This window comes from Pyricularia grisea (assembly GCF_004355905.1).
Source record: "Pyricularia grisea strain NI907 chromosome Unknown Pyricularia_grisea_NI907_Scaffold_2, whole genome shotgun sequence".
Lineage (NCBI taxonomy): Eukaryota > Fungi > Ascomycota > Sordariomycetes > Magnaporthales > Pyriculariaceae > Pyricularia > Pyricularia grisea.
The window spans coordinates 7,167,845-7,191,917 of NW_022156717.1; the positions used below are offsets into that span (position 1 = coordinate 7,167,845).

Below are 24,073 nucleotides of genomic sequence, written 5' to 3' on the forward strand. Positions count from 1 at the left end.
GGGGGGGGGGGGGGGGGGGGGGGGGAGTCATCCGACGTTTTCCTCTTGTGTCACTGTCCCCCGGGTCGTTTACTCTCACCCCGCTCCGGAAACGCTTGCTGCAGTTTCCCCAACTGAAGTGAGGCCATGCGCTTTCGTAGATGACTTGCATCATCACCTCTCGCCTCACTTGACTTCACTGGTTATGAGTCGTTTGGGGGGTGGTTTTGGTCTCACCCATCCAGGCTGTTCTACCTTTTCATCCATCGAGTGATGGGATGCAGAGCTGCAGATCCACAAGGTTCATCAGCTTGGCGAGCAGTTACCGCAAACAAATCACCCGCCTTGCAGCACTTGCGCAGTTGCGCGGGACGTACGATCGTTGCCCTCGTTCCTATCACAGATAAACAAACAAACAAAAAGAGAACACACACAAACCCTTGGAAAAGTATGCGGCATTTACAAGGAAGCGCAATATTTGATACTAACTCATGTACTTGTCACTTTTAACCAGGATCTGGAAGGAAAAGTACGATCCCGGCTACAGCGGAAAGAAGAAATAATTCCACACAAAGGGAAAAGTTGATATCAGTTATGCACCTTACCCAGATGCCGGGAACAGGCGCGTTCCAGGGGAATGCAGAGTTGTGCAGACCTGCCGGTCCTGTTTTTGGGTCCGCGTCCACGGTTGAGACGGGCCGCGGAGCGACCCCCCATCCTTCCTGAGATATTGGGTCGTCTAACAACAAAAGCTCAACAGTAAACCCATTGTTGAGGCCTCCCGGATAGCTGTGGCGTTTTACAGTAGAGACGCGTAACTGCTCTCGTCTGGGCATGGAGGCTACTGCGAAAACAAAGACATGATCGTGGGGTCTTGTCTAGGGCCATAAACAGCCGAGTCGCGGGGGAAGAGGGGGCTTGGGCTGCGTGTTGACCTTAGCCAAGAGAGCACAATCTTTACTGGGTACTGGCTGTCGAGATATTCGGTATCGGTGGAATTACAAGTACCTGGCCGCAAAACCAAAGGTACTTACGTGACAGATGGATCATCGGCAAGACCAATATCAAGTATTCCAATGGTGTGTATAAGGAAGCCAATTCCGGTTACAATCACGATTCAGTCACCAAGAAATAATCATCCGAAGCAAACCAACTGCCATGTCATCTATCCGGTATACGTCTTGGTGTGGCTGTCATCAGCTGCAGTGGCGCGCAATGTTTATTTTTCCTTGGGTCACACCCACTACATGACAGCCTTCCTTCCTTTTATCTCTTCGTTCCCAGTGATCGTTGCACGAACCAGAATGCACTGTTTTCTCCCAATCCCCACGTCGCACTGATAGACATGATTAGTACCAATCCTATTTACAGAAAAAGGGAACTCTTCGGGAGGAGAGCCTGACCTCAAGCCAACATTTTTCAGTTCGGAAAGGTGGGCACTGGGCAGGCTTCTAGCGTTGGTCGGTTGGTGTTCCCCCACCTCCCATTTTCGTTTGTCTGTGACGTTTTGCTACAAAAGCCGAACAAAATTTGACGTGTGATTGTGAGACACTATTTTCCCTACCTATTTGCCGGTGGTTCTGTCATGACTTATGTAAGTCAACTTTTTTTTTTTCTTTCTTTCTTCTCGTTCCCTACCTTGAATATTCTGATGTGGCTCATCTCTCCCTTCAACAAAGCCTGACAAAGAAGCCTATCAGGCATCCCCACATGAAGGGATACCGGCCAAATGAACATGAAAAAAAGTACAAGAAGTGAGAGATATATGGGGTCCTGATCAGCTGAAAGTGGGCATCTGCAGCACCGCGGCACTTGTGAGCACGTGTAGGAACGAGCTGCGTGGGCCTTTCTTTTTTTTTTCTATTGCTGTCTCGTTTTATTTTCTTTCACCGGTAGGCATGCGTACTTAACAAGTAGTTCTCGTCATCATTGGTTTTTTGGTTTTTTTTTGGAGGGGGATGAGTGCGAGTGAAAAAAAAAAAAGGTGCATAAACCATCACAAGAACCACCCGACACATGGGGGGAAAAGTAAACAAAGAATAAAAAAATAAAATTGGAAAAGAAAAACAATAAACATCCGACTCCTTTTTTACGGAGTAGCTTCCATCATTCTGATAGGACATGCAGTTGGTTGTTTTGATTGTTCCTTTCCCCATGAGGGTGTGACAAACCTGTGCGTTCTTTTTGTGTCTGAGACATTTGGTCCCCATTCCCCTCCCTCACCTTTCCTTTCCCCTCCTTCCCAAGGTATTATTTGTCCCGAGCTGTATTGGCACACACACACCCATACTCCGTACACACAGAAAACACCCCTGCCGTCTTTTCATTCGTATCGGGAGGGTTTTTGATGTTTATCATTAGTCGCTACGTTTATACGAGTGCAACGTATAGTCTTGTAGAGAACTAACTAACAGGTTGGAGACTAGTCTAGTTGCTGACACACATGCATTCGCCGACTTCTACGCATGACATGGAATTTCTGGAACTCATACCTTTTGAATGCTACTGATTGTGATTGTCGAAATTTGTGAACAACATCACATAGTGCACACCTTGTCCAGTTTTGAGGTCAAGATCCAACATCTGTTGTTCTCGTTTGAGTGGTGAATTGAATAGCTATCTAGGGCCATTGTCTCGGTTCCGCCCAAGGCCAAAATAAAATCCTATTTCGTAAAATGTCCGTCACATCCTGTGAAAATCCTTCCTTTCAGTAAACTTAACCAGACACCTTAAAAAAAACCCAAAATCCTCCTTAAATGCCATATACCGTATATCCATCCCATCCCGTCCATACCAGTGTCATCCGTGCTATGCTGAATACATCCTTGTCTCCGTCAGACCAAATTCCGAACTACATCCTAATAATATCATAAAAAAGCAACCCCCCCCAAAAAAAACCAAACAAAGGTCAAAACAAAAAAAGAACAAAGACAAAAAGCAAGACAAGGGTAATAACAAATGCAAGTCGCTTTGCTCGCTCGATAGACCTCGTCAACTTCATGTGAACCATGATCCGCGAAAGCATAGGTACGTTCAGTCATTTCAACCAAATGAGGAAGCGAAAAAAAAATGACGCAAATTAGTCCCGTGGGGAACCGAAAAAAAAAAAAAAAAAACTTGGGCGTATTGGAGGGGTTAAATCTCGGTGCGTGAGCATCATGGGAACGGTCTGTGTCAAATAGGACCAATTGCGTTTTGTAGCGCGGGAGCGCCATGTTCAAGTTTAGGCATAAATGTGGGTTGAATGTAGATATCGATGATAAAACATGCTCGCGCACGTGGGTGGCTAGTAGTGTATATGTGCAAACTAAGGCTTCGAATGCCTAATAAGAAAGAAGATAAAAAAGACGCTTGATAAAAGGCGAACGAGAAAAAAAAGAGGAGGAAAGCACGCGGGCTTCGTTCGCTGTCATAATCGTATGGGCATGAATATAGTCGTCGTGATGTAAATGTCGAGCCGTAAAAAAAGAAGAGCAAGAAAAAAAGGCGAAAAACAAATTTCCGATCTTTCGTGATGCATAACAGGCCAGATTCAACCGTCGTGAGGTTCATCGAGTATAAATCGTTTGGTTCATTCATGTGCGTCATTGTCGTTGCCAGCAGGTTGGCAAGCGTTTTGGTTGCACTCAGCCACCATCTTCACAAATGTCTTGACCACATCCCGAGGAATTTGATCCCAGAGAAGCGATCGGGTGTAAACCTCGGCCTTGTTGGTCTGGGTAGCAGAAGCCAGAGCCTCGGCGAGGTTGCGACGCCCTTGGCTAGTGGACCTCTCACTATCATCAGGAACGGAGGCGTGGAGGAAGCCGTCGGACATCATGCCGTCGTATTGCGCCGCAGTCATGGAGAACAAATGCTCCTTTGTTTGCTCAGCTGTAGGCTGCGTTAGGAAGTCAGAGAGGTCTCCAAGCATGCTCGGTACAACTCCATCCAGGCCTGTCGCGGATACTGCGGGCGCTGATGATTCGGGCCATGAGAGAGATCCGGAAGGCTGCGGCATAGCAAAGGAAGATGTTGTCGGTTCGCCGATGCCGGCATCCTTGATAACGTTTTGCAGGATGGTCTCGGATGCAGCGCGTACATCTTCAGACACGCGTGGAATGCTGGGCATGGAGCGGCTTGAGCAGACCAAAGCGCCGACGAGGAACAGCATAAACAGCACGCCGCCCTGTGTCGTCGGCTTCTCAGTTTCGGTCGAATCTGATCTCCTGGAAACAACCAGCTGCGAAGTCTGGGACTTGCGAGATGCCATCTCTTGCTTCATCTCTGGCACCACAGCTTGATCCATCGATGTCGATTGGAAGTCTCCCATGTATCCCATCTGTTCCCAGTTGTTTTCCACATTGATGCCGTCGAGTTCGCCGTCGAACGTTCCGGGGAAGCTAGAGGTAGCAGCTCCAATGCTAGACATGCCTGAAGACGGAGACGTCTCGGAACCCTCAAGGTCCTGAATGTGCGTCCTCAAGCACTTGACTTGTCTGCGAAGCTCGCCTGTCTCCTGAATGTTCCGCCTGACAAGCTCTTCGTTGTCGAACTCGAGGGCTTGCATCCTGGCCATCATCTGCGAGCGCTCGGTGTGCATCTGCTGCAGCGTCATACGAAGATCTTCCAGTTCCTCCTCGAGATTCGAAATGACGGCAGTGTAATGCTTCTTCTCGACCTCAAGCTGCTCAGTGTGCTGCTTCTTTCTCTGTCTCGAATCGAGGGCTGCCTGTCGGTTCCGGAGTAACCGCTTTTGTTGCTTCAGCTCCTTGACTTCTTGCTCGTCCGTCGATTGTGAGATGAGCTGGTCAATGTTGGCGAGGTTGCGCTCAGCAGGGATGTCGAACCGCGCATTCTTTTTGCGAACCCCGTCACCCTTGCGAAGCTCATTATGAGAGCGAATGCCAGGGCTGTCGGGTCTTGACTTCTTATTCATCCCCATGTTGCCAGACCAATGCTCCTTGTGTGGCGAGGTAGGACTTGAGCTGTGGTTGTTGACCGATGAGAACATGGCGACGTTGTTGGTAGGATTGCTGAAGGGGATAGGACTGCGGAGAAAGCCCGAGCCTGGATTTGAGTCGAACTCAACCGGGAGGCCTTCGAAGGTCGCGGCCGTGGCAGTAGACGCAGGTGTGCTGGTAGCCATGGTGACCCAATTCTGTTGCTGCGGCATAAAGGACTGATGTTGAGCCTGCATGAAAGGGTTGGCGTTCTGTTGTTGTTGGCTCATGAAGGGGTTGTTGGTGGGTAGTGACTGCAAGTCGACAGATGGCCAGTCTTCCTGTTTGGGCGAGAAGAGCGAGGACCCAATGGCGAAAGATTCCCTCCTGCTGTCGGCCAAGGCAGGCGACATATCAAGGCCCGAGTCTATTGCGCTCTGGTCGATGATGCTGTCGTCCAACAAACCTTCGTCCTCGTCGTCGAAAAACTTTTGCTGGGCATGTGCGGTGTCTACCGTCAAGGCCGATGACCTGTAGTAAGCGGGCAGTTGAAATGTGGAAGCCATTGTGAATAGACTTCTGTATGCTTCTGTAGAGCTGTCAAAATTATGGTGCACCGCAATCTGTGTGCGTGCGAGGTCGATGATGAGTTATGTATGGTCTCTTCTGGTAGTTTAGTGTTAGTTGCTATGTATATATATCCCTAAGCGGTGAGGAACACGCTTTGCGGGGATGCTGTGCCACTTTTTTCTTCTTTTTTATCGGCTGTGATGGGAGGAGAAGGGGGCTTATACGGCCAGAAAACCGCAGATCCGGGAGGTGGAACTCACTTCTCGAAGGGTGTTGCCCAGGAAATGATAGGAAATGTAATTGCGAGGATGGAGTTTGAGAGTGGATCGCCTTGTCCACTATGTTGTCGAGTATGTATAATGTGACTGACACGAGTGATGAATGAGATGGAGGGAAAAGAACATTTTTGTACCGACTGCTTCTCGGACAAACGTGAGGGTAATAAGGAGACGGAACAGGATTCAAGCCCACGGGCTTCTTGCAAAGGTAGACGGCAAGTGGCTGGTGTTGGTGGGTGGGGGACACGGGAACGTGGAACGTGATGGCTTGGGAGAGGGACGGGCTGTGAATCGGCGCTACCTCTACTAAGGAAGCAGATGCTGAAGAAGCAAAAGAATGAAAGACGGGACAAAAAAAAATGATCTAGAAAATAAAAAGCATCACTAACTCACAAACTTGTTCGCGTAAGGGACCGAGCGGAAGTGGCTGGCAAGGCGTGCTTGGACTTTTTGGCGCGAGGAAGAACTTTTGATGGTGTCTTTCACTGTCTTGGGCTCAATTATTAGAGTTTGCGACGATGAAGGCGGGAACGGAACGGGCGTTGTCTGTTCGTTGATGGGATGGCTGCAACCAAGGCAAAAAAAAAAAAAAAAAAAAAAGCAGAGGAGATCAGACAGGTTTATTAGACAGACGAGATTTACCTTTTTTTTTTATGAGATGGTCGGTAAAGGGACCTGGATCATATGTACGTGCGCAGTAAATCCGGAGAGATGTTGCTGCTGCTGTTGCTGCCTTTTGGTCGTCGATGCAACGATCTAAAGAAGCGATGGTGGGGGTGGATGACCAAGATATGTGATCTTGACGGGGCTTTTGTGGGATGGGCGGCCGAGGTGGTTTTGTAGATTTTAAAAGCGAGGGAGGTCATAAAAATTCTAATGGCTATGGGGTACGCGATTGGTAGGGTACAGTATTGTAGGTAGTACCTAAGCTGATAGCTATCTCTCCCAGGTAATAGCCGGGAGACCGGCCGGATCCGTAAGTACCTGGGTTGAACTACTGTACGGTACCTTGGCCTTGGGGTTAAAAAAGAACAGGAGCGTCAATCGCCTTGTGTGGCTCTCTCTACCTTCTGTCTCTCCTGACCCCTCGACGGGCGTGTAGCGAACAAAAGACAGACCCCTCTGTCCGGTTTGCACTAGAACTCAGTGCCAAGATGACAAGGGTGTGCCCCTGGTTCTTCCTGTATGGATTGCACCCGGGCTTCCTTTTCGGTGCCGTAGACGACAAGTGACCGCTAGCTAGAGCTTGAGGCCGTGCTGATTGGTCGCGCTTTTTTTCCTTTTTTTTTTTTTTTTTTTTTTTTTTTTTGGTAATAATTCTTCCTGACATTTAACCATTATTTTCTTCCTCTTTGGGAGTCGCGAACCTTTTTTTTACAGCACAGATCGGGTTTGACGTAGGGAGTTGCCTGCGCAGTGTACAGCATATCACCGAGTGGAGGAATATGAGGAGATCCTTACCGTAGATAGCAAAATTCTATCGCAAATGGGATACGGAAATGTCTTTTTCCACTTTCAAATATCCCAGTCTGATTGCTTGCTGTTTGTATTCCTCGATCCGATTAAACAGTATGACTGAGGTGAATGACTACTTGCTGTTGCTGTAAACCAAAGCATCTGTAATTACTGCACAGAGACCCAGACACACACCTTTGTCCTGTCTCGTAACGTTAGGCTTCAAATTTGGGGGTACCATTTCATGCTCAGGCACGGCCTGACACAGGCTGGCCCGTTGTAAAAGGTTTCTCATACAATGTACCAAAGAAGCCGAGCAATCAATGACTGTCAACCGGGATCATTTTGTGACGGGCCAAGCGCAGCGACCGAATAGAAAACCCTCCTGGGGCTTTGGGTTGGTGGTATGTGGGTTAGAGGGGAAAAGATTGCCAATGAGAGAGCACAACAGCAGGCTAGCTTCTTGCGGGCTGTGTTATAAGCTCTACTGAAGACAAGCGGTGAGACGGCCAGGGCAGGCAAGCGTTGAGTTGGCCGGTACTCCGTTAGCCCAGTAGGCTCTACTGTGGAAAATTGTTCTTCGTAATTCATTTCCATAACTAAACAAAAAAAAATCCAGGAACGCTCGATATATCGTGTGATGAGGTCGATGATGCTGGCCATTGGACTGCAACTTGCAGCAGTTCTAGACCAACGGTCGCTCGGGTTTGATATCCGAATTCAACGAAACAACCCCCTTTTCTTGCTTGTATTGATGACTCCAAAAACGAGTAAATCGAAGGCTTGCAACGCTCACTCGCCCCAGACATCAGGTTGGGCAGTGATGACAGTCTCCTGATCACTGGGCATCGATACCCAAACGTGCCTTTGTGATGCGGTGAGTGCACAAAAAGGGTGAACCAGCCGGAAAAGCAGCCGTTGAGCGTCTGGCAGCCGCGGTCCAGTCACGGGCCACGATATGGAGACGAGGGTGAACGGGGAGGATCGACCTGACTGAATGACTGACTTTTTGCTGGTGGGTGGTACGTTAGGTTTGAAAGCCCAAGCTTGGTTGGTGTGGGATGTACGATGCGGTGCTTGGGCCCCACTAGATTTGAAGGACTTCATCGGGTCATCAATTAAGGGTACCTCGCAAGCCAAGGTACTTTTTTTTTTTTTTTTTTTTTTTTTTTTTTTTTTTTTTTTTTTTTTTTACCTTACCTAGACTCCCCAGGGTATTACAGGTTGTAGCAGGTATTAATCATGATAACTTTCCTAAAAATGGTAGACGCGATACGGCAGCTGCAAAATGCAATCACAAACGAAGCTTGCAAGCTACGTTCCCCGTTATCTCTATCTGTCTTTTTTTCTTCTTCTTCTGGTTCTTCGGTCTTCTTCTAAGTTTTCTCTTTTTTCTTCCTTCTAAAACCCGAGATATTCCACTTCGTACATGGTTTTTTTTTTTTTTTTTTTTTTTCATCACATGCTACTTTGCCCGTAAGGACCACAACATTCCTTCTTCCTTCCCGATAGATGCATCCTCTCCAGGCTTCTACGAAGTATTTCCGATGCCCCGATTACCGTATAAAATCTCCCCACTTTGCCCCGCTCCGATCGCGATAAAACCCAATATGATTGCCGGATTTATCTGATGTGAGGTCATTCGACCCATTATTCTAAAAGGACGAGGCCTCAAGAAACAGTGAGAAGGAAAAGGCGGTGGCTGGTAACATCTCCGGTTTGAGACGAATCCACCAGGTCGCATACAAGCGGCCATCTCATCGTTGCCGCCCAATAGGCACCAGATTTGCGCCCAAATCCCGATTACTATCTTTATTCATCATACGGTGTGTTTCGTGTTTCGTGTTTTCTTTCGTTGCTCCTCTTTGAGGTCTCTGGTTCGACGCGTTGCGCGGCCATTACCCGACCAGGAAAAAAATGAGAGAAAAAAAAAAAAAAAAAAAAAAAAAAAAAAAACATCAAGGGCTTTCGAGACGCTTCTTCCCGCGCATGCCAAGAAGATCAATACCCATCATGACACTTTCTTTTTCCGCTTCGTCCGGTCTTGGGCTTCCAATCGGGCGCACAGCCGCAAGAATGGCGGTCGCGAATACCAGACGAACTCCTTGCCTTGGAGAATGGACGCGACAAGCCATATCTGGAGGCCTGGCATGGCCTGGCTACATTTCTTACGTCCCCAGCGCCTATGCTCCCATCGCCAGTCGGTCGAACTAGCACATGACGCTACTGGCTTCCCGCGGCTATTCATCTTTTCCCCTTTTGCACATCCGCGGACCAGGCCACTAATTACCAGTAGTAAACTAGTTAACCCAACCCCCTCGAAAATGCATTGAAAAAACTTAGCTTGCTTTGTCGACTAGCGAGCCTGGTTCTAGGAGCACAATTTTTTTGTTAAAAAAAAAAAAAAAACTATTGCGCGTTCGAATGAATTGGGGACGCCGGGGGTATCCTCAACGAGGCTGCTATTCAGTTTTCAGAATATGCAAGTCTTCTTCCGCTATCGCCCTTCAAAATTTGACTGAGTATCTGGGATATAGCTCATATAGAGCTGTACCATCCCAATTAGTCACCGACACTGGTTTACAGGCGCTGGGAAGGGTATCCTTTCGCATGTGACAGGGTCCCCTTCCTAAGAAAGTCCATCCGACGTCGTCTGGGCTGACATGAACTTCAGATGTCACGAAAAGATGGAAGACCAAAGCTTTGAAGCACACGGCACTACCATGGCAGCTTGTGCTCATCTTGGGTTGATGCACTCCCCTCGCCCGCCACAACTGTCTCTGGTAATGCGGCTGTGAGACAGGCTGGTCATTTGTGAGCCTAGCCTTGCATCAAGTGGTGCCTTGATTGTTCTGCCTGATTCTGCCCCTCGGCACAATCCTATACGAAGTATCCCTCACCCATGCCATCCATTACTTGGTCAACAGCCAACCATTCTTGTTAAACACCGCCAGGATATTCCGTCCCGGTTTCGGGATTCGCAGTCTGGCTGATCGTCAAGGCAAGCTGGGGGATTGCCAGCCTGCCAGCTTTCCCAAATAGGGGAATCCCTGCATAAGGATTGGGCTGAAAACCTTAAACATTTCTTTTCACAGCCCAGCCGTTGCCGGTAGCTGCCTATGATGGCGGTGAGGTGCTCGGCTTCGGGGATGTGCTGAGGTTCGCATATAAGCCCTAGCGTTCCATGTCTTGCTCCAGCAAGGACTTTCGCGGAAGGAATTGACGATCCTTTACCGCTGATTGAAAATGCACGGCAGACATCTTTACCAAATACATGGCTGACTCGGACTAGATCTATCTAGTCTAAAGTGTATATGCTGGAAGCAAAAAAAATCCAAAAAAATCTCGATTATCCCTGTCGTTCTGCGAGATTTTACCAACTTTTCCATTGATCTTTGTGCAGCGCGCGTCTTCCGCCGCGCAGCGCGTTTGTTCCAGGGCTCTGTGCGCGCTTCTTTAAGCTTTTTACCTTCACTGCATACTCGCGTACATTTGTCGGGCCAGCCTTGCATATACCTACTGAGCAATGACGCTAGAGCATGCAGAAGCTCCTAGAAAGGGACCAAAACGGGTGGCGCTCGTGCGTCTCACGGACTCGCAGATGACATAAACCCACAAGGCTAACAGCTTTAGCTCCTGTACATGCATTCTGTTCTACCTTCCGCCCTGGTGCGTCGATCTAATGCGTGCACTGCTTAGAGCGTCCTTCTGATATCAACGATTCTGTAGTGCCCTGGAGCTCTTCTCACCAGCCACTTCCATATCTAGGTTGCGGGCACTATCACAAGCTCTCACCACTTGCTGCCCCCCACCACCACCACTTCAGCCCCGGCGGGATGCAAAATAGTCTCAGCGGGACACTAAAGATAGTTCTTCAAACTGGCGGTGAAGGTTGGCCAGCCTCTACCTGTGAGCTTTGTCTCTGGCTGACGGACACGCCCTGAGCCTCGTGCGGAAAACCTTGTTAGGGCTGCCAGCTGTGCGCCTGATTCGAACCACACTGCTTCGGAGTAGATAAAAAAATAAATAAAAAAAAAGATTTATGAAGAGCTTCCGGGGTACGCATGTACTTGGTTATGCAAGAGACCGTCGTGTTCAACATTCTTTTTTTGCTCATACACCCCCGCGCGGTGCCGTGCGACTTTGACGGGCGTCGGGAGGATCTGCACTATACGCAAGTTATTGTAGAAAGCCTAACAAAAAACTTTTATTATACTGGATATCATGGACCGCCAGCTTGGTTGTTGCCGATGATACAAGCTTGCCCCCTGACAGGCCATTGCCACTTACTTTGTTGTTTCTACTTCCTTGTTACATGGCGGCCTGCTTTTTTTTTTCTTCTCTTTCTTGTCACTCCTTGCTCCTGGAGGCAGACTACTGCGCTCTCGCGGTCTAAGCAAGTTGGGCGATCCCCGGTGCTTACGCTTGCCGTGCCTTGCTATGCACAAGTGCCCACCTCTTGTTCTTTTTTTCGTGTCTGTTACCTAACAGTCACGAGCTTTCTGCCGGGCCGTGAACCCTCACGTGTTGCCGCTAGTTCTCGAATGACGCAGACTTGCTTCTCTCCCTGGCTGCGTCTCGTCGGAATACGGGATATCTTGTGGACTGCTATATTTTGGTTTGTGTTTTCTCTATTATAGTTGTTGGGGGGTTCTTGACTCACGGGCTCCAATGACAGACGGAGATATCGCCAAGGGGCGAGCTTGGGGGTTTACTCAATGGTACGAATCCATAGATTTGACTGTTAACTACGGCGGGGGGGCTGTGTGCGCCATTAAACGGTTCCACGCAAGGGTATAGGGTTTGCTCTAGAGCTCTATATGCTATATGCAGGTGGTGAAAGGTCCAGGCCCATCATATCAGGATCCCCCGTACGCATGCGCCACGAAACAATATGTGTGAAACTGAACTAGAGGCGCACCGCATGCCGGTAGATCCCGACTCTCCCCGAATGAAATTGCGGGACTAACAGCTGGCAAGTAGTGCGTGCATAGCAAACTCATGAAAAGTCCCAAAGCTTCACCAGCAAGCTATTCGGCTGCTCAGAGTCTGGATCCTGGGGCAAAAGTATCCTCTTGGGGATTTGAAACTCAACCACAGGTGCCTTTTTGATCTCCTTTGTAATCTCGCCATCCAGGAGCTGCAGTGCGTATAACAGTTAGTCGCTTTCAGTCCTCGGGGATTGAACTTTTTACGGGATTCGGAACACAGTAAAAACTTACACTGCCGTACGAGTGATCAAGGAAGTCCTCCAGATTGTAGAACTGCTTTGTGAACTGTTCTGATATGATTTTGGCGATTGTTGCCACGTTTGGATGGTAGTGGGATTGCAGCTGGACAATCTCCCACAAGCAACTGTCAATGGCACCGGTTTCCATAGGGTCCATCTCGTCTGGTAAGAAAGGATCGTCCAGCCCGCCTTCCTCCAACGCTTTCCTCTCCTCTTCAGTGCGTGGCTCACGGTGCATCATAAAGGTGCAGAGAGGATGCTTTTTGAAAAGGTTGTAGAACCAAGGGATAATAGCTACGATGGCGCTCGGAGGAGCATTCAAGCACAGCCTGGCCAGCCTTTTGATGAAACTGGCGACCAGCTGTGCGGGCAGGTGAGAGGAGTTGAGGAAGGTGTCGAGGAGACGGAAGAAACGTGAGCGGTGTTTGGAGTGCATCATATCCGCGTTCAAAAGGGAGTAGAGCTTAGGATAGAATGCTGGGTAATCGAGATTCCGCTCCTGTATGAGGTAGAAGACGCCAGAAAGTGCCAGCAAGGATACTGAGCCACCTTCGTTGAAGCTGTCGGTGAGAAAGTCCATGAGCATTTCGGGTTTTGAATACCATGGAGCAATCACTCTAGAGATTATTGACAAGACCTGCTTCTTCTGCTCCTTGTCAAGTCCCGTCCCAAGAAGCTTCGACCAAGCTTCTTGGGCGTGCTTCTTGTGCTGTGAAGCTGAAAGAACCGCATGCGATGTCTTTTTTGGCGGGTCGAGGTAGAATGTGTTCAGGTCCTTGTTTGATTGTGAGGCCCCTTGAACCTGAGATAGCAGATGAAATGCGCCATCGAAGCACTCTGGACTGAGTGGTGTTGTTTGCGACCCAAGGAACTCCGAGACCGCCCTGAAAGTGTAAAAGCGAACGTCGGCGTTCTCGTTTACATATTTCTCAAGGAACTCGTTCCGTAGATCCTCAGCAGAGCGTCCCGGAGAGATTATCCCGGCCACTATCTGGGCCAAGAATGTCCGAGGAAAAGTGTATTCTTCGCCGTCCTTGCCGGTGGCAGACGCCTCAGCCTTCAACACCCTCATGGCAAGCGTCAAGGCGGTCGACCCCAGATCTTCCTTTTGCAACAACTTCTGCAGCACATCCTTGTAGTCTCCTAACCTCTCCCTGAGCCAGTTCGCGACCACTGCATCCTTCTCGGAGCCTTTGCGCCGCAGGGCGCCCTGGGCAAACAGCCTCAGGAACACACGACAAGTAGAGACCGCGGCAACAACCGCATCTTCGTCATCCTCCTTTTGGGCGAGCGAGATCAATGTCACGATATTGTTGTAGTTTTTCTTCGATTCCAAGATACCCTCCTCGAGCAGTAGGATCTGAGCCTGTTGGTCCTCTCCAGACTCGTCGCTGCTTTCGGATCGTGCACGCTTCTTGGGGTGGTCGACGGCTTCTGACCGTTTCCGTTTGCTGGCTGCTGAGGCCGTGGGTTTGACCATGTTGAAGTTGTCTGAGAATGAGTAGGGTGAGTCTATGCTTTGATTCTACGCTTCATGCGATTTGAATTGATTGGTTGACTTTGTGTCTTCTGGCGCCAAATGCTATTACCATGGTGGGTGACTTTGATTGCTGTGAGGGATGAATGCAAGTATCGAACTTTTTAGCGGAGCATTCAGCTTATCGATTAGTGGAATGAGCGGGGCCTCTTGCAGGGCTAGCCGGTACGTACCGACACCCAAAGTTTTCCAAGGCTTGCCAGGATCCATGCTCCAAGCTAAGCTGCCTAGGTCCACGGAAGCCGAGTTAGTCCGGGAAAGACCGGATTGACTTGGTAAAACCTCAAACCTCCTCAATCAATCCAACTGCTCCGTCTAACCGAAGCTCGCAAAGCACGTCAAGGTAGTCCACTTGAACAAACATCTCCCCTCAACCACAATGGCGTCCCGCTTGGCCAGAACTGCTCTCGGTAAGTGGTCAATTGATCAATTGATGCCGACCTTCAGGGTCAATCAATTGGTTTACGTGACGCGCCCCCAGTCGATAGGTTCGAATGCCATGATGCAGTTTTGCTCACAAAGGTATCGTCGCTTTTTGCAGGGGCTGCCCGCACCCGGCCCTCAACCGCCTTTGCCCAGCGCACCGCACTCCCGGCCCTGACTTCGCTCACGACCGCCCGCGCCTCGTCCAACGTGCCGACCCAGGACCCCAAGACCAAGGCTCAGTCGCTCATTGACTCGCTGCCCGGCAACTCGCTGGTCTCCAAGACGGCCATCCTGTCGTCGGCCGCCGGTCTTTCCATCTTTGCAATCTCCAACGAATTCTACGTCGTCAATGAGGAGACCGTCGTCGCCTTCTGCCTCCTCAGCGTCTGGGGTGCGCTCATCAAGTTCGGTGGCCCCATGTACAGCCAGTGGGCCGAGGGCCAGTCCAACAAGATCAAGGACATCCTGAACGCCGCCCGTGCGGACCACACCCAGGCTGTCAAGAACCGCATCGAGAACGTCCAGCAGATGTCTGGTGTTATCGACATTACCAAGTCGCTGTTTGCCGTCTCCAAGGTACGAAGAGGAACCTGTTGATCGGACGATGGCTCGGCTTCAGTTCACGTGCAGAGTTTGATCTGAGCGTAATTGTTAACATTTGGACCTCAACCAAAATAGGAGACCGCCAAGCTCGAGGCCGAGGCTTTCGAGCTCGAGCAGAAGACCGCTCTGGCTGCTGAGGCCAAGACCGTTCTGGACTCATGGGTCCGCTACGAGAGCCAGATCAAGCAGCGCCAGCAGAAGGAGCTTGCCGAGAACATCATCGCCAAGGTCCAGAAGGAGCTGGAGAACCCCAAGGTCCTCCAGCAGATCCTCCAGCAGAGCATTGCTGACGTTGAGAGTAAGCGTCCACTTCATCATGTCCCATGTAGATGATTGATTTTTTTCCCTCTTTACTGACGACGCGTGCAATGTTGCAGAGATTGTCTCGTCCAAGGCGCAATAGACAGACCGCGAAACGATAGAAGCCAGCATTTTGTTCCCTTTGTAATCGCCCGTGTCGATAAAACCTTGTGCTATAGTCAATCAAATTCTTCGTCTTACTCTGGAGTCCATCCGGCATGCACGACCTGTTATTAGGGAAGATCTTGCAGTTAATTTCACGCTTCATTAATTACCCCGGATCGGCGTAGTTTCAACTGTCCTAGCCGGAGATGACATGTAGAGACCACTCGGTACAGATTACACCTAGCTAGCTAACCACAACAGATTTCCGGCAAAATTCTTTGGCAAGGATTGCAATGTCTAACTTTAGGGAGGTCAATTTACCTCATGATGACGCGCCCGTCAATGTACTGCATGGAATACATGTGAAAGCCGGTCAGTATGACCAAGGACGGTTCTTGTATCTTTGATTCTCCTCTGGTTCACCTTCAACCGGGAAGTCAATCTCTTCCGGGTTGAGGTACCACGACGGATCACCCTCAGTTTCAGTCAAACTCCAGCCGTTGCCGAACCATCGAAGCAAGTTTCCAGTAGGATCGGCACTCTCAAACATAAAGTCCTCCCATCTCGGTGAGCGCAGCGCCTCGACCATATGGTGTGGAGAACCAGGCCAGAGGCCGGTTACCTCCTTGCCCCAGCCACCCTCGGAGCGATACTGAGACTTGCAGTCATCCCTGTGTACGGTACGGCTAAAGTAAGCGTTGGCGAACTGGGTAAAGTCGCGCACACGCTCTGCCCTCGGCTCGATGGTGGCATAGTCCTCCCTCTGCAGCTTGCGGATGACCTTGACGATGTAATCGCACTCGGCCTCGAGCATCGCGACCAGGCTGCCGAAGCCAGTTCCCGAACTGGGCCCGAACAGCATGAGCAGGTTCGGGAAGCCGTCGAGGGCAACCGAGAGGTAGCTCTCCGTGCGCGGTTTCCAGCGCCGCTCCAGAGTCAATCCGTCGCGCCCGACGATGGGGAACAGCGGCGCGACCGAGGTGCGGAACCCCGTCGCGCACACGAGCACGTCGAGGTCTGCCAGCACGCGACCCGACGCCAGCACCACGCCCGTCTCGGTCACGCGCGCGATCCGGTCGTCGATCAACTCAACGTTGTCCTCGGTCAGAGCCTCCAGGAACCCCGGGCCTGGCGTGATTCGTTTGCATCCGGGGGAGAACTCGGCCACCAGGCGCTCAAAGAGGCCGGGCCTCTTGGCCAGTCGGGCCTGCATCATGTCGTACATGCCCTGCCGGACGGCGCGGTGCATGTCCGAGTCCGGGAGCATCACGCTGTGGATATTGGCGCTATCTTCGATCGCTTTGCGAAATCGTAGCCAAGCCTTTGGGTCCTTTTCCAAGAGCTCTTGGGTCTCCTTGGGGACTGATCACATGATCGTTTTTGATATTGTGAGTCTGGGAACTAGTGAAAGATGACTTGGGAAGCTTTGCTTACATTCAGTGGTGTTCTCTTGGAATCCCACCGCGACCATCGCTTTGTTCCCAAGACCCGGCGCGACCCACGTCTTGGTCCTCATAAATACCGAGAGCCTTACCCCATCCAGGTGCTGCAGCGACGGGATGATCTGGATAGCGCTGGAGCCAACACCTATGACTCCAATCTTTTTGTTTCGATAATCGAATCTTGCTCAGCGGTACGGGTCGTTAGAAATTTGAAGGATAGCTTTTTGAAGGGAAAAAAAAAGAAAAAAAAAAAGACTCTGAAAATAATACTAACGATGTGTCCCACTCCGCAGAATGCAGCACCTTCCCCTTAAAGGTATCGAGGCCAGGGATGTCTGGCCAGAGAGGCTCGTGGAGCTGACCACGGGCAGTGATGAGTATGTCTGTCTCTTCCTCAAAAACCTCTCCAGATGGTAACTTTGCAACTTTGAGTATCCTGTGCCAAACCTTGATGAGAGTTTAATTCTGCCAGATCACTCTGCTGAACTTGACGATACGGAAACTTACCATTTCTTTTTGTTCGAGTCCCAGGCGCAATGTTTGACCTCATGAGACGTCTTGATGAACCTCGTTGCACCGAACCGCTCGGCTACGCCCTGTAGGTACTCCTGGATTTCTTGACCGGGTGCGTAAACCTTGGACCACTTGGGGTTTGGTGCAAATGTATACTGGTATGAATGTGCTTTTCTGGTTCAGCTGTTATTTTCTTCATGTCAAGATTAAACCTGAGCAGTTCAACTCACAGACGATATCACAAGCGATCCCTAAACGTATAACTGCAGTAAGCTTCCATGTGTTTTCAACGAAAGCCACAGCAGAATATATTGAGCCCTTTCAAGAAGCATTTTTAGTCTAGAAGACCTACCTGGGTATCGGTTCAACCACCTAAGAAAACGAAGTCAAATCCAATGTAAGTAATTCCCATTTGGGACTGTGTTGGGCGGTTGGGAACGGAACATACCAAGTGCCCCCTATCCCATCACTCTTCTCGTAGACCACCAAATCAACGTTTCTTATTTTCTCTGGTATCCTAGAAACAGTATTTTGATCAGCTGATGTCGTAGTTATTCTACAATTTTGTAGTTGATGTGAATCCGCTAGAATAGACTTGGCTGCTGACCTGATGGCAGACAGAATTCCCGAGAACCCAGCGCCAATGACCCTAACCGTCATTCTTCGGGTGTTCTCGATAGGAACTTCCTTCACTGTGAACGCTTTGTTATTTTCGGCCATGGTGACTGACTGCCGTAAAGATGTATGCTTTGTTGCACGAGAGATGCGTTTGATGCTTTGAAGAACACTGTTGGGTTTGCATGGAACTTGTATTGGCAGAACAAGACAGACACGACGAGGTAGCCACGAGAAAGAGTCCGTCTGTATATATAGTACTGAAACCCCTATACCAGTCTCCAAGCTGCATTGACAACTACGTCGGCTTGGTCGGCATCGAGTGCTACATACTTGGACCGATCCATGTATCACACGGGAACTTTTCCTAACCGCTCAGATCGTATAAGTTGCACCAAGTGTCTGATCTGCATGAGGAAAATCTTGTGGGACTCTCATTCTTAGTGATCCTCATGTCATCTAAACCAAAAGATAACACATGACCTGGCAAGGCCGGTTATACTGCAAAGGATTTTTTTTTTTTTTTTTTTTTCATTTCTCTTATTTATTTTTAGGTTACGGAGTAAGTGATGTAACGAGGGTTGAGACGCGGGGAGGAGGATTTGGTGCGGAGAACTATTGCGGAGGACGGAACCGGAGAGTTCTCGGTAGCTTCGTCGGGGTTGGGCAAAGGCCCGACGTCTTGTATATTTTTTTTTTCTTTTGTTATTAGCCGCGAGAACGAAGCGGAACTGTGCCGCCATCGCCACCAAAGGTTCCGCAGCAATAAAAGTAGGTTCCTGGGTCCCAATGGCATGCTAGCTACTAGCAAACAGTGCCTGTTCCCCAAATATTGACTGCCGTATTGTGGGTTCCCTGGCCATCACGGGGCTGGATAATGCTGTCTTGGCTGTATATACCTTTTTGGTGAGTGGAAACAGTGCTTCAAAGTGTTGCTGTGTTGAGCTCTGATCCGACTACCCGCTCGGAGTTTCGACGCATACGACGTACATGCATTAATAGCACTCATATTGGTTACACTGGCATGTAGAGGATGCGACTTGCTACACCAATCGTCGTGCACCTTGAACCAGTCCCCTAGTCTTGGCGGGTATCTATGACACATCCACAAACGTCCTCTTCCTCGCCGCCTGCGCATCGTTTCCTTTATCCCAGTTCTCGTCCACATAGTCCTTGACACTCCTTTCGCGCACTTGCATGCCCACGACCTTTAGTGCGGCAATGTTGTAGCCCATCTCGTCCTTTTGACGCTTCAAAGAACGCCGCAGGCTCTCCCGAATATCGTCCAACGCTGCACGCATGGTACGGCTGGCCACGATCTGCTTGTGGTGGGCCTTAAGCATGAAGAACAGTATCCGACAGGTCAGCGGCGTGTTCATCTCCCGCCTGGCAAATATGTCAACAAACGCAAACAGAGCCGGCACCGCTGCAAAGGGCAGCACCAAAAGGGCGTCGTGCAGAGCGGCTGCTTTGATCTTTTGCAACACGCTCATCACGTAAGCCTCGGCGCTGATGTCTCCCAAGGCCGTGAAAACCGGGCTGCGTTGTGGTGGTGCCAGGTTCGGGGTTGTTTTCCGGGCTTGCTGCCACTCCCTCACTGTGTTGAGATCCTCCAGACCCAGCTCCAAGGCTTCTTGTATCCTCTCTCCTGCCATGAGTGTTTCGACGGTTTGTTTACTAGCTGCGCCGACCTCGTCGCCCTCACCCTCATTCTCGGCATCCTCGTCCCGTTCCAAAGACGTCGTGAGCGTCTTTTCGTACAGCTCTTCAATCTCCCTCTCTTTTTCTTCCTCGAGGAAGATCTGCTCGTCCGTCTCCTCCCACACACGTATGCTCTTGTCGTGACTTGCACTCACAATGAAGTTTCCACTGTGACTGACTGCAAGTGCCCATACCTCCCCATGATGACCGTGCAGCCTCTGAATCTGCTCAAACTTGTCACCGTCCCAGTATTTTATGACGCGATCTTTGCTGGTGCTGAAGAAGTGGTGTCCATTTCCCTCCGCATTGTGTGGTATGAAAGCGACCTGGAGAACACTGTCTTGGTGACCAAACAGCGACTTGTGACAGTCACCAAAGTCAAGACCCCATATCTTAATGTTCTTGTCTGCTGAACTTGTGATGATAAGCTTGCTGTCGTAGGATATATCCATGCTCAGCACGGGAAGCTTGTGGCCGTAGAGATTAAGGTATAGTTTGAGGGAATCGGCAAAGAAGACCTTGACAGTGCTATCAAGAAGAGCCACAGCAAGCATCTTTGCGTCGGGAGAAAACTTGAGACTCAAAATGTCGTCTGAAACCTTGAGAACTCTTGTCTGCACCAGCTTCAGCTTAGGCGTCGTTCTTGTGGTGCCCAAGACTGGCTCCTGGACGATCCTAAAGTCCCAGAACTTGGCCGACTTATCTGCGCTGCCCGTCACGACAGACCTCCCGTCCGGATGCACGTGTAGAGACCATATGGCTCCGTCATGTGCCGTAACGCTGTCCAAAAGAGCGGTAGACGCCACATCAAACAGCTCCAGCTCGCCACTTTTGGTACCCACGACCACAACTTTATCACCGGGTAAGAAGGAACAGCATAGTGCATATCCACACTCAAACGTCCTGATACACGCCTGCGTCCGCACGTTCCATATCTTAAGACTGCCGTTGGCTGCTGTAGCGAGCATCCTGTCGTCAGAGCTCAAAGCTATTGCTCGAATATCAGCCCTGTGCCCCGGGAGCTCGATTGAAAGCGCTCTTGTGTAGTCTTCGGCACTTTCTTTCTTGGACTTCTTCTCCTTGTCTTTTGTCGTCGTGACATGCCAAAGCTCGATTTGGTTATTCGTAGTGCCAACCGCCAGCTGCAGATCCTTGGTACCGTGTGCCAAGGCCCAGTCGATTGACCTGGCTTTGCCTGTAGTTCTGACGATAACCAACATCACGAATATGTCTGAGACGTCAGCCTTTGAGATGTCATCAGCCGTGTCGTCCGCGTCCTCCTTGGCATCTTTTTCTGCCTCGCCTTTAGCTCCTTGCTTCTCCCGCCTTCTCTTGCGTTTCCGAGCCAAAGCTTTTTTGACTTCGGCTCCCGATCGTATCCTCCAGATTTCAACTGATTTCTCAACGCCATGTACAGCAAAATAATCGCGCCGAGGGTGAAATTTGACCTCCACCGCCCTGTCTTTGCTTTGACGATGCAATGTACCACGGTCTCGAAGTATTTTCCCCATGTGGGATACCTCTACTTCTCGTGTTGATGATAGTAAAGCTACCAGGTCAATGAACCACACCTTCAGTTCACCATCGTTTCCAGCAGTAACACAGCAGCTGAAATCCGGATTGACACCCAGCGCCCAGCACTCTCCGTTTGTTTGAGCAACGTGGGTTTCGATGCAGAACCTTGAAGAGAGGTCCCACAGCTTGATCAGTGAATCCTTCGCAGTCGTCAAAAGGAAACCCTCGGAACCCTCATTGTCGACAACCATGGTCTGCGGTTCCTCCGAATCATCCTGCTCGGTGGTCTGAGGTTCTGGCTCGATGAAGCAAAGCCCTGTGATCTGATCCTTGTGTCCTCGCAACTTGTATTGGCCAACCTCGGCGACCAAGTCCCAGACTATAACATCGGTATCTTTCGAACCACTGGCAAGTCGGGTGCCAGACTTGTCAAAAGCTAGGTGTGTGATTGCCGTGCGGTGGCCATTGAAGCTCACGATGATTGTCGCAATCTTGCTATCCCACAGCCGGATGCTGCCATCCTCGTAGCCGACCGCAAAAACGTCTCGGTCGGTTTTGCTCTGGGCGATCGCGGTCACCTGCGCCTTGGACTTTTCATCTTGCCATCGGGACAAGAGCTCGCCCTTCTTGACATCCCAACATAATACCTCCTCGTTCGCGGCAGTGATGACGCGCCCGGCACCTGTACCCTTGGATTCGTTACCAACCCATACGATGTTTGAAGTGCTCGAGCTGACAAGACCGAAGGACTTGGAATGCTCGTACTTCCTGGAATGATTAGGTTAGTTTCAATGGCTACAAATCTCAAAGTCTTGACTATTATTTTCAGCAAATGCCCTTACAAGTAAGATTTCACCATTTTTGCGGCCTAAGAAGCCGAGGTGCTCTGGTCAAGAAGGTGGGTTGAGCTTTGGTATGCGCACACATTCGACCGCGGCGGCGCATACTTGCATTCAATTCTTCTCATACCAAACTCCGAACTTTTTTTTTGGTCCCGCCTTGCGATAACCATTGATAATGACTGTGCCAGCACTGTGCATTTACTGTCTAAAAACTGTCCAATTGACGTGATGCCGGCAAACGTACCCCACCATCAACGACAAGCCAGACCCATAAGCTCGCTCACAGGCAAGGCAACTGGCGATTAACCTGCCTCTAGCTACGGGGACATTGCGACAGCCGCAATACAACCATCTATTCAAGCTACGAGGACCACAGCTTGTCAGACCTGCCAAAATGCTTCTCCTCGACTATCAAAATGTGCTGATTCAATCGGTGCTTACCGAGAGATTCTCCGGGTAAGCAAGCAACTATACAAGCAATTGACTGGGCATCACCAAAGAAGCTACTCCCTACCTTACTCGGGTGCCTTCCTTGGAATCTGCGCTTCTAATACACATGTTGTCGTCACCACCAGCGCGCCCCCCGTCTCGATCGATCAAACTGTCTCCGACTTTGACGGTGTCATCTTCCATATTTCCACTCCAGAGTCCAAGACCAAGATACTTGTCTCGCTCCAGATACGATGCTACAAGGATCTGGTCAAGTACGGCGCCGAGGATGTCTTGAACCGTGAATATGGACAATATGTCGTCCCGCCCGAGCCCGGCTATGATTTCTCTATTATGGTGGATCTGGAGAACCTCCCAAGTGAACCTGGTCCGTAAAAACCCCGTGGGCGTTTGTAGCCCCTGACGCTTCACAGCTTGGAAAGATGTCTTTACTGACAAGCTCGCGATTAATTGGAAACAGAAGCACGCGAGGAGCTTGTCAAGAAGATTTCATTACTTAAGCGCAACGCCATGGCGGCCCCCTTCGAGCACGCATATGCTGAGCATTACAAGCTGAAGGAGGAGGCGTCCAAGTATACATCCGAGGAGGCACCACAAGGCGTCCGTGAGGGAGGCGAGGTCATGGCCATCCACTACCGAGAGGAGGAGGCCATCTACGTCAAGGCCAGCTTCGACCGTGTTACCGTCATCTTCAGCACCATCTTCCGTGAGGAGACGGACCGAGTGTACGGCAAGGTCTTTATCCAGGAGTTTGTTGATGCCCGACGTCGCGCGATCCAGAATGCGCCGCAAGTTCTCTTCCGTAACGACCCGCCGCTTGAACTGCAGGGAGTGCCTGGAGTCAAGGACACCGGCACGGGTGAGATTGGCTATGTGACCTTTGGTATGAACCCGCAGTCTTTGGCACAGTATTTCGTTTCAGTATCGGGCTCGTTGCGCCGGGCCAATTGTGTACGGAAAATTAACGATAGCTCTCGCAGTGCTTTTCCCGAGACATCTTACGCCGCAGCGTATGCCCGATGTCATCTCCCACATTCAGACGTTCCGTGACTACTTCCACTACCACATCAAGGCTTCCAAGGTAAGTACTATTTCAGGTGACTCAACGACAGCGCATTGTCTAACTCTCTATTAGGCCTACATTCACACCCGTATGAGGCGACGGACTGCCGACTTCCTCCAAGGTAAGCACATTCAGTCACATGGTAACCCGCCGGTAAACACTTATTCTAACATATCTCAGTGCTCCGGAGAGCAAGGCCCGATAGCGAGGAGAAGGAGCGGAAAACGGCAAGCGGCAGGACTTTCAAGGTGCAGGGCAACTAATGTGATTCTCACTGGGACTGCGTCGTCTTTTGTTTGGAGCTTAGCGTCAGTTATGCGCTGTAGATTGTCATGAAACAGGTCTTTCACCATTGGAGGTAGAAGTGATGAGCAGGGTGACCTATGAGACTATGATGTAAATACGCAATGACTGGTCGCAGCGTTGTACCTTCGACATGGATTCTCCAATGAAGGAGGCACTTCCAGGGCACATTTTGAGTAAAAGCTGGCTGCAACGAACCTAAATCCCCAGACAAGTGGAGGCTT

The 24,073-nt window shown here is 50.2% G+C and overlaps 8 protein-coding genes across 8 annotated transcripts in view; 3 read left to right on the top strand and 5 right to left on the bottom strand.

Annotated features, from left to right (window-relative positions):
* The window catches only part of PgNI_04710 (uncharacterized protein), a 4,372-nt gene extending 2,691 nt beyond the window's left edge, over positions 1 to 1,681 (top strand). The window contains exons 5-6 of the mRNA XM_031124753.1: positions 494 to 1,322; positions 1,389 to 1,681. Of these exons, the coding sequence (XP_030984801.1) occupies positions 494 to 542 (49 nt within the window). The 3' untranslated portion in view covers positions 543 to 1,322; positions 1,389 to 1,681. The remainder of the gene's footprint in view (positions 1 to 493; positions 1,323 to 1,388) is intronic.
* A 1,869-nt stretch (positions 1,682 to 3,550) lies between these two features.
* Positions 3,551 to 5,467, bottom strand: PgNI_04711 (uncharacterized protein; the record flags this gene model as incomplete). The annotated part of the gene is made up of 1 exon (XM_031124754.1): positions 3,551 to 5,467. One exon carries the CDS (start codon positions 5,465 to 5,467, stop codon positions 3,551 to 3,553), a length of 1,917 nt encoding a protein of 638 aa, XP_030984800.1.
* A 3,695-nt stretch (positions 5,468 to 9,162) lies between these two features.
* Positions 9,163 to 9,452, bottom strand: PgNI_04712 (uncharacterized protein; the record flags this gene model as incomplete). The annotated part of the gene is given in 2 exon segments (XM_031124755.1): positions 9,163 to 9,359; positions 9,377 to 9,452. The coding sequence occupies 2 exon segments, from the start codon at positions 9,450 to 9,452 to the stop codon at positions 9,163 to 9,165; spliced, it is 273 nt and encodes a 90-aa protein (XP_030984799.1).
* A 2,562-nt stretch (positions 9,453 to 12,014) lies between these two features.
* Positions 12,015 to 14,047, bottom strand: PgNI_04713 (uncharacterized protein). The gene is made up of 2 exons (XM_031124756.1): positions 12,427 to 14,047; positions 12,015 to 12,344 (listed from the first exon to the last, which is right to left on the bottom strand). Exons 1-2 carry the CDS (start codon positions 13,912 to 13,914, stop codon positions 12,204 to 12,206), a joined length of 1,629 nt encoding a protein of 542 aa, XP_030984798.1. The 5' UTR covers positions 13,915 to 14,047; the 3' UTR covers positions 12,015 to 12,203.
* Positions 14,048 to 14,267: 220 nt separating this feature from the next.
* Positions 14,268 to 15,674, top strand: PgNI_04714 (uncharacterized protein). The gene is made up of 4 exons (XM_031124757.1): positions 14,268 to 14,381; positions 14,513 to 14,973; positions 15,076 to 15,298; positions 15,378 to 15,674. The coding sequence occupies exons 1-4, from the start codon at positions 14,351 to 14,353 to the stop codon at positions 15,401 to 15,403; spliced, it is 741 nt and encodes a 246-aa protein (XP_030984805.1). The 5' UTR covers positions 14,268 to 14,350; the 3' UTR covers positions 15,404 to 15,674.
* A 104-nt stretch (positions 15,675 to 15,778) lies between these two features.
* PgNI_04715 (uncharacterized protein) lies at positions 15,779 to 18,080 on the bottom strand (the record flags this gene model as incomplete). The annotated part of the gene is made up of 8 exons (XM_031124758.1): positions 15,779 to 16,767; positions 16,840 to 17,027; positions 17,122 to 17,283; positions 17,355 to 17,529; positions 17,591 to 17,611; positions 17,713 to 17,732; positions 17,809 to 17,877; positions 17,968 to 18,080. The coding sequence occupies 8 exons, from the start codon at positions 18,078 to 18,080 to the stop codon at positions 15,779 to 15,781; spliced, it is 1,737 nt and encodes a 578-aa protein (XP_030984804.1).
* A 720-nt stretch (positions 18,081 to 18,800) lies between these two features.
* On the bottom strand, positions 18,801 to 22,121 carry PgNI_04716 (uncharacterized protein). The gene is made up of 2 exons (XM_031124759.1): positions 22,034 to 22,121; positions 18,801 to 21,959 (listed from the first exon to the last, which is right to left on the bottom strand). Exons 1-2 carry the CDS (start codon positions 22,048 to 22,050, stop codon positions 19,070 to 19,072), a joined length of 2,907 nt encoding a protein of 968 aa, XP_030984803.1. The 5' UTR covers positions 22,051 to 22,121; the 3' UTR covers positions 18,801 to 19,069.
* A 306-nt stretch (positions 22,122 to 22,427) lies between these two features.
* On the top strand, positions 22,428 to 23,809 carry PgNI_04717 (uncharacterized protein; the record flags this gene model as incomplete). Its single annotated transcript, XM_031124760.1, has 6 exons — positions 22,428 to 22,489; positions 22,609 to 22,850; positions 22,944 to 23,366; positions 23,464 to 23,564; positions 23,619 to 23,667; positions 23,727 to 23,809. The coding sequence occupies 6 exons, from the start codon at positions 22,428 to 22,430 to the stop codon at positions 23,807 to 23,809; spliced, it is 960 nt and encodes a 319-aa protein (XP_030984802.1).
* Positions 23,810 to 24,073: the final 264 nt, after the last annotated feature.